General features: G+C 43.5%; 1 protein-coding gene across 1 annotated transcript in view; it reads right to left on the minus strand.

The window, feature by feature from the left end:
* pou6f2 (POU class 6 homeobox 2) overlaps positions 1 to 5,516 on the minus strand; it is a 100,964-nt gene extending 95,448 nt beyond the window's left edge. Inside the window, exon 1 of the mRNA XM_042710318.1 lies at positions 3,323 to 5,516. Coding sequence (XP_042566252.1) covers positions 3,323 to 3,499 — 177 coding nt within the window. The 5' untranslated portion in view covers positions 3,500 to 5,516. The remainder of the gene's footprint in view (positions 1 to 3,322) is intronic.
* Between the last annotated feature and the right edge of the window lie 962 nt (positions 5,517 to 6,478).

Genomic DNA, 6,478 nt, shown 5'->3' on the forward strand with positions numbered 1-6,478 from the left:
AACGGAGCACTGCCTTTTGATTGGCTCTGGGGTGAGACAAGTCTGGATGGCTTGTCTGCCATCTGACACTGACAAATAGTTTTTAATACTGGCGCCCCAGCCCAGCCTGTGCCCGCGCCCGCGCTGCATCGCAGGTGTCAGCCAACACTCGGACACTTCTGTATTATTGATTAGTGACACGGCAAACGCTTGGGCACTTGACTTGTTCAGGGGGGGAAAGAAGCGAGCACATCCACAGCTGGGCCATATTTAACATGGAAGCCAATCCATAATGCATAGATTACATGTTCTTCAAATCAGGAAGGTCGGCTTTCTCACAATCCTGAGGGTCCTGGAGGTTCTGTGCGAATCTGAACGGCCTTTAGGTTCTCCGACCAGGCTGTCAGAAACAGGAACCGATGCAGCTCCAGTGGAAGAATTTACATGCATACACATTTTGTTCATAAATCACTATAGTATAGTATGTCATTTCCTGTCTGGAGGAATGATGCATGGTGTGGTGCCTGACTGGCCAAGCTGAGGTAGACTTGAGGCAGCTGCATGGCCGTATTAACTCCGTTGCCCAGTATAATTGATCAAATCAAGGCGAGGGACCTTAATATTGCCTCTGAAGTAATCCAGTTGCCAAGTCTGACAGGACTCAGGATTTTTCCACAAGCCTTTCTTGTAATGGGAATCCATTATTCTTAGTAGTTTCATAGTGTGAGAATAAAAAAGAAAGCCACAGCCACATTCTTTATGTTGAAACAAAAAAACTAAAAATGTTTGCTGTGTTTCGGCTGTAGAACAACGGTAGAAAATGGTGGTTATACGTCTGCTGTGACTGGTGGAGGTAGAGAAGCTGAGGTGTTGAGAAACAGGTTAGGGGTGCCTGACATAGAGGCTAGTGCCGGAAAAACGATCACAGACAAAAACTGTCAATGACTCAAAAATGTGTTCTGTAGGGCAGTATGGACAAAATATTGTACACAGGGGAAAAATCTGTTGTTCACTCCTGTACTCTCCAGAATGTCTAAATGATTGATGATGAACAAGTGTACAACAGTGGGACAAAATGTCCACAGGTACATGGTGCCGATTGCATTTCTGCGTGTGAGAGTTTCAAGATTTCAGTTTTGCATTAATATACTGTAACATGCAACATGCAATATTTTTTATTTAACTTTCACAACAATAAATTATGTTGTGTCAGTTTTATAAGATGGGCAAAGTTGACCACGGTGGTTTCTAAAAGGTAATTGCACCGGAAAGAGCTGTCACACACCTAGCTTTCTTAGTCCCAGAATTCTAATTCTGACAGTGACAGTATGGATATAACTCTGTTCAAAAATCAATACCGCAGTCCATAAAAGAGGCCTGATGTTCAAATAAAATGTAAAATGAACTCGGGAAGAGTTACAGAAGAGGAGAAAAAGAGAGGTGAGAGGAAAGAGACAAAATATAGGGGCCATATTTTCTCAGCTTTGTGTAAATCATTTGGGGGCCCTTCAACAGAGAGTGTTTTTTTCCCCTTCACACACAGTCCCCCTCAGCTGCCTTCAGGGACCTCACACGGTAAGTATATGCACACACACACACACACACACACACACACACACACACACACACACACACACACACACACACACACACACACACACACACACACACACACACACACACTCACACTCACACACACACACACACACATACACACACACCATACTACCACTGAGGGTGTGAAAATATGATTTCCCAAAAAGGTTCAGTAATTCTCCACAAAGGGAGAGACCCGATCGATAAATCTTTGCTAAATAGATTGTAAAGGAAAAAAATGATATCCCGAGCCTGGTGACGGTGCATTAGGGAATCTCCAAAAGATGGAGGGAGAAGGATTGAGAGAGAAAATGAGAAGGAGAGAGAGAGGGAGGGAGGAGGGAGGTAGGGCTCAATTACTGGAAACGAGTGGACCATCATCCCTTTAGCACCCACTTTGACTAAGGCCACATTACGGACGGCAGCAGAGAGGTCTGCTATAAACACCACAGCGCCCGTGGGGGTGAGGGGGAGCAGGGGGATGACTGTCAACGTCCCTCCTCATCACTGACACAGCCTGGGCCTGATGTGACACGAACGGCCCTCTAGATCACAACAGAGGAGAGAGACAGACACACACACACAGAGAAAGAAAGAGGAAGAGGAGAAAGACAGAGAGGGAGAGAGAGAGAGACCCAATAGAATCTTGGTATTATTATACTAAAACTGATTGGACACAAAATTGAAGAATCACTTCCGAGCCCTGGAGGGGGGTGGGGGGGTATAATGATTTGGCTTTTAATTGTATGACATATCCTAACAGCGCTTTGACATATCCATCCTAATTTGCCTGTCCTGGCATATTTAACAGCAAGCCACTGAATGATTGGGACTTCTTTAAATGAACCACTTCATTGGGTTTTACAAGCTGTGGTCATTATGTGTGTAATATATACTAATTGCCACAGCGGGCCATGGGCCAGTGCCTCTGGTTGGCCGTGGGGGTGGTGGTGGTGGTGGTGGTGGTGGTGATGGCGATAGTGAGGGGTCCTAATTACAGGGGAGGTATGGCAGGAAAAATAAGACATTGTCCCCCTACTGTGCAGGGGCAATTCATTTTGTTATCAGGCTAATGCTGCATGGAAATGTAATCAATAATAAAAATATGTTTTTTCTTCCATCATCCAAACAAATTACATTCCCTTAGATACATCTGTTTAAACAAGCTTTCTGTGTGATTTATGCGTTGCTTAATGAACACAAAATTGAATTGAACACAGAGAGCATATCATTAGCTGAGACCAAAGCCCCAAGCCACAGCCAATGTGCGGTTTGATGTAATGTGTTTCAGAGAAAAAACACTAGTTTCCTTCCAGGGAGACCATTGTTACACGTGAACATCTCCATTGAACTGCTAGTGATATTAATGATGACCTTAGAATTAACAATTCACAAATAACAAATAACACCTGAATGCTAACAAACTGAAATTAATTTTTTTAACAGTATAATTAACTTCCTGTGAATCTTAATATTATTGAGTCAGTGTAACATTATCAGATAACACTGTCCTCATAAGCTGGAAGTGAACTCTTCAAAGTCCCTCACAAAGAGTCTGGATGTCTTGAACATAAAATTGTCAGGCAGTTATTGATCAATCAACCCCAAAATGATAAGCTAATGTTAAATATATACTCCCTCAGATCAAGAGGGAGAGGGGTTAGCTTTAAAAAATAATGGCAAAGCCTTGCATCAAATGTGCAGCGGGAGACTGCTGTCACAGCCGGCAGAGCTTTGACAAGCATACCTGTGGACGCCTGCGGATCCCAGCCCTCTCTGCCATTCCCGACACATCGGCATGGAGTATCGACCTCCCTGGAATTGTTAGGATCCGAGGTAAATGTGTTGATTGTTTCCCAGCAGGCCTTGCTTCTACCTGCACTGTGGGGAGAAGGCAAGTGATGAGAGGGTCACGAGGGGCCATCGACCCCCTCCCATTCAGAAAAAAAAAAAAAAAACATCACTCCACGCGCCCCCTACCTGAGCTGGGACAGGGCTGCAAGGAAACATCGATCTGGGGAACGGGTGCTGGTAGCTGGACCTGGAGCTGGGGGGGTTGTAAGCTGGCAGCAGGCAAGCTGAGGACGAGTGTAGGACATGGGGGAATTCGCCGGGGCACTATCTTGCTCTCTCTCTCTTGCTCTCTCTCTCTCTCTTGCTCTCTCTCTCTCTTGCTCTCTCTCTCTTTCACTCTCTCTCTCTCTCTCTCTTACCCTGGATCAGAGTGGACACCACACGGGGGTCATCGGGGAGAGAACACCAGAGTCACACCCCAGGCGGTGAGGTGAGCCAGCGGTGAGATGGTCTCCACAGACTCACAGGGGACGTATCTGGACCTTACGAATGCCTTACAGATTGCAGGGGTCAGATCAGCTGGGGGATAAGATGTTCTTTTCCACTGATGCATATAATACATTCATGTCAAGCAATTAGACATATAATATCTTTGTTTCGTATGTATGACAGTGAATGGTAATTTTACCACAAAAAAAATAAACCACGGCAAGCATAACATTTTTAAAAACTAAGACGAACACATCATTTTCTAAAGGGAACAATACTTCAGAAATACAAAAACAGAACAAAAACAAAAGGAAAGGCGGAGAGGGAGACATCCTAATCCCTATACTGCTGACATATTAATAAATCATAGACTGATGCGATGCGCGAACTGAGAGTGACAAAAGCTGGCTTTCGGCAAGCAGGAGAGAGGGGCCGCGGGGGGCTGCGGCAGGAAGATGGAGGTGTGTGTCAGCTGCCGCATCACAACAACATCCGCCACCGCACGCTTCGTAAAGGTCACTTCCTAAAGAGGACAACTCTACAGTCCTCTCTCCCGCGCAGTGGCGCCGGGGCCTGGTCTCCTGAGAGATGACAGCAGACAAACAGGACGTGACGGACTAGAGGACATGCATATGTACATATGGAGCACGGCCATGGCATAGGCAACATAATAGATAATGCAGTGGCATAAGCACACTTGAATATAGAGGACAAGGTCAAGATGTGATATGAGAGTGCGGGTGCTGACTGTGAATGTCAAGGCCTAAAAGATGAGTAGTACTACTACTTCAAAGATAAACCAGCCGCACTCAACATAACCAGCCACCAAATAATAACTCAAAATAAAGAAAGAAAAGATTGATTTGGAAATATTTGGTAGATCGGTTCCCTGGAAGAGACACCGCACCTTCTGTTTCTAATACGACTGTCACTGTGAACAAATGCTAGAATACTAGCAAAATGACATCGTTTTCAAACTGATTTTTGTTTTCAAACATTGCAAGTAAAACCTTCTAAAATACAAGGTCATATTCCTTATTCGTTATTTTTCTTTTACAACCCTGTATTTCTGGGGCCAAAAATGGTTACCATTACCATGGGACACCTTAGATGTTAAGATGGTGTTTTGAAATGAAACGGACAGGACATTAACCCTCAATAATTCACCAACTGCCTCCAGACATATTGATGGTAGCCAATGAGGCGATAAGCAGTGAAATACCATGGCGTTCCTCATCAATTATTAGATAGTTATCCTTAGTGAATGGATGCAAGAGTAGTCAGTCTACCACCTGGGGGCTTTTCAACTATTTAAAGGGTACTTAGTGAAAATGCTATGCACATACAGTACTACACATACCTTTAGCCATTACACATTTATGAGATGTACAGATAATGTTATATATACCATATCATTTCTGGCAGCTGCTTCTTGTAGAGTATGAAATGCATCACTAGTTGTACAGGTTCAGTCACAACAAGCTTGATGACTGATTAAGTAATGAATATTCACTCCTGACAAAAAGTCTGGACAATAATATAGTTAAAGTGATAGGTGTATATACAGTTGTACATGCAAAGTATAGCCTGCATGTGAAGCTTCACTCACAATAAAAAAAATGCAGGTATTTCCTCCAAATATTTTGCATGTAGGTGTACGGTCACACCATTTCCGACTACAAGTGACGGAGATAATTTCGAAACACTGTTAATGATTTAAGAATATATTAATCAAGTGCCTTGTATTAATAACTACCTTGTATGAATCATGTGCTTATGTAAGCAGGAACATGGCTTTTCTGTGTTTCTGTGTGTGTGTAACTAAGATTATTAGGTGCCACTTAGTCTGCATATGTGCAAGAGCATGTTTGGACCAGAGGTGATAAGGATGGTCGAACTATGCTTCTTTTGACCTTGTGTAAAACTGACATCCTTGCAAGACAGGAATCCTCGGACGTCAGAGACCCACCACGTGGTTATCCCTACTGACAAATTGCATTGGCGCCAGAGAACGCTAAACTTCTATCTATATAAACCTTGTGTGATGTGTTTAATATTGCTTCTGTCTCGTCTGCTGCGGTCTGGGAGTAGGCCCAGGGCCCAGGCTCCCTCTCTCTCAGAGAGAGGGCCTGTGCCTCTCTCTGGCCTGCCGGAGGTGGGTGAGGCCGATTGCAATGGTTGTTGTTGTTTAATAAATATATACTTATATGCAACTCTGGAGTCCTAAGGTAACTTGAGTGAATTTTCACCTAACAACAATCATATCCATCTAACAAGTGCTACAGAGGAGTGATATTTTGATGAACTGTTAATGCAGTACTGTTAAAGTAGTATGCCTACTTCCAACTTTGTTTCATGTTTAAACTGTTTTGTTCGCCATGTGATTTCTGATATTTCACTGTGTTAAAGTTAAATTTATGTTTAGTGTTTAAACAGAAACCTCATAAGACAGTCTTTTTTCAAAAACAACTTGTATAGGCCAGGGCTGCAGCCTACCTGTTGAAGTTACTTTGTTGAGGTTTAACTGCTCCTCAAGAGTCATCAAAATGCATGGACAGCTTTCTACCAGAGGCTTCGTGGCCTTACAGTCTTTATGCCCTTCTAGCATAGCCATCGTATT

This window comes from Clupea harengus, chromosome 17 (genome assembly GCF_900700415.2).
Source record: "Clupea harengus chromosome 17, Ch_v2.0.2, whole genome shotgun sequence".
In the NCBI taxonomy this organism is placed as follows: domain Eukaryota; kingdom Metazoa; phylum Chordata; class Actinopteri; order Clupeiformes; family Clupeidae; genus Clupea; species Clupea harengus.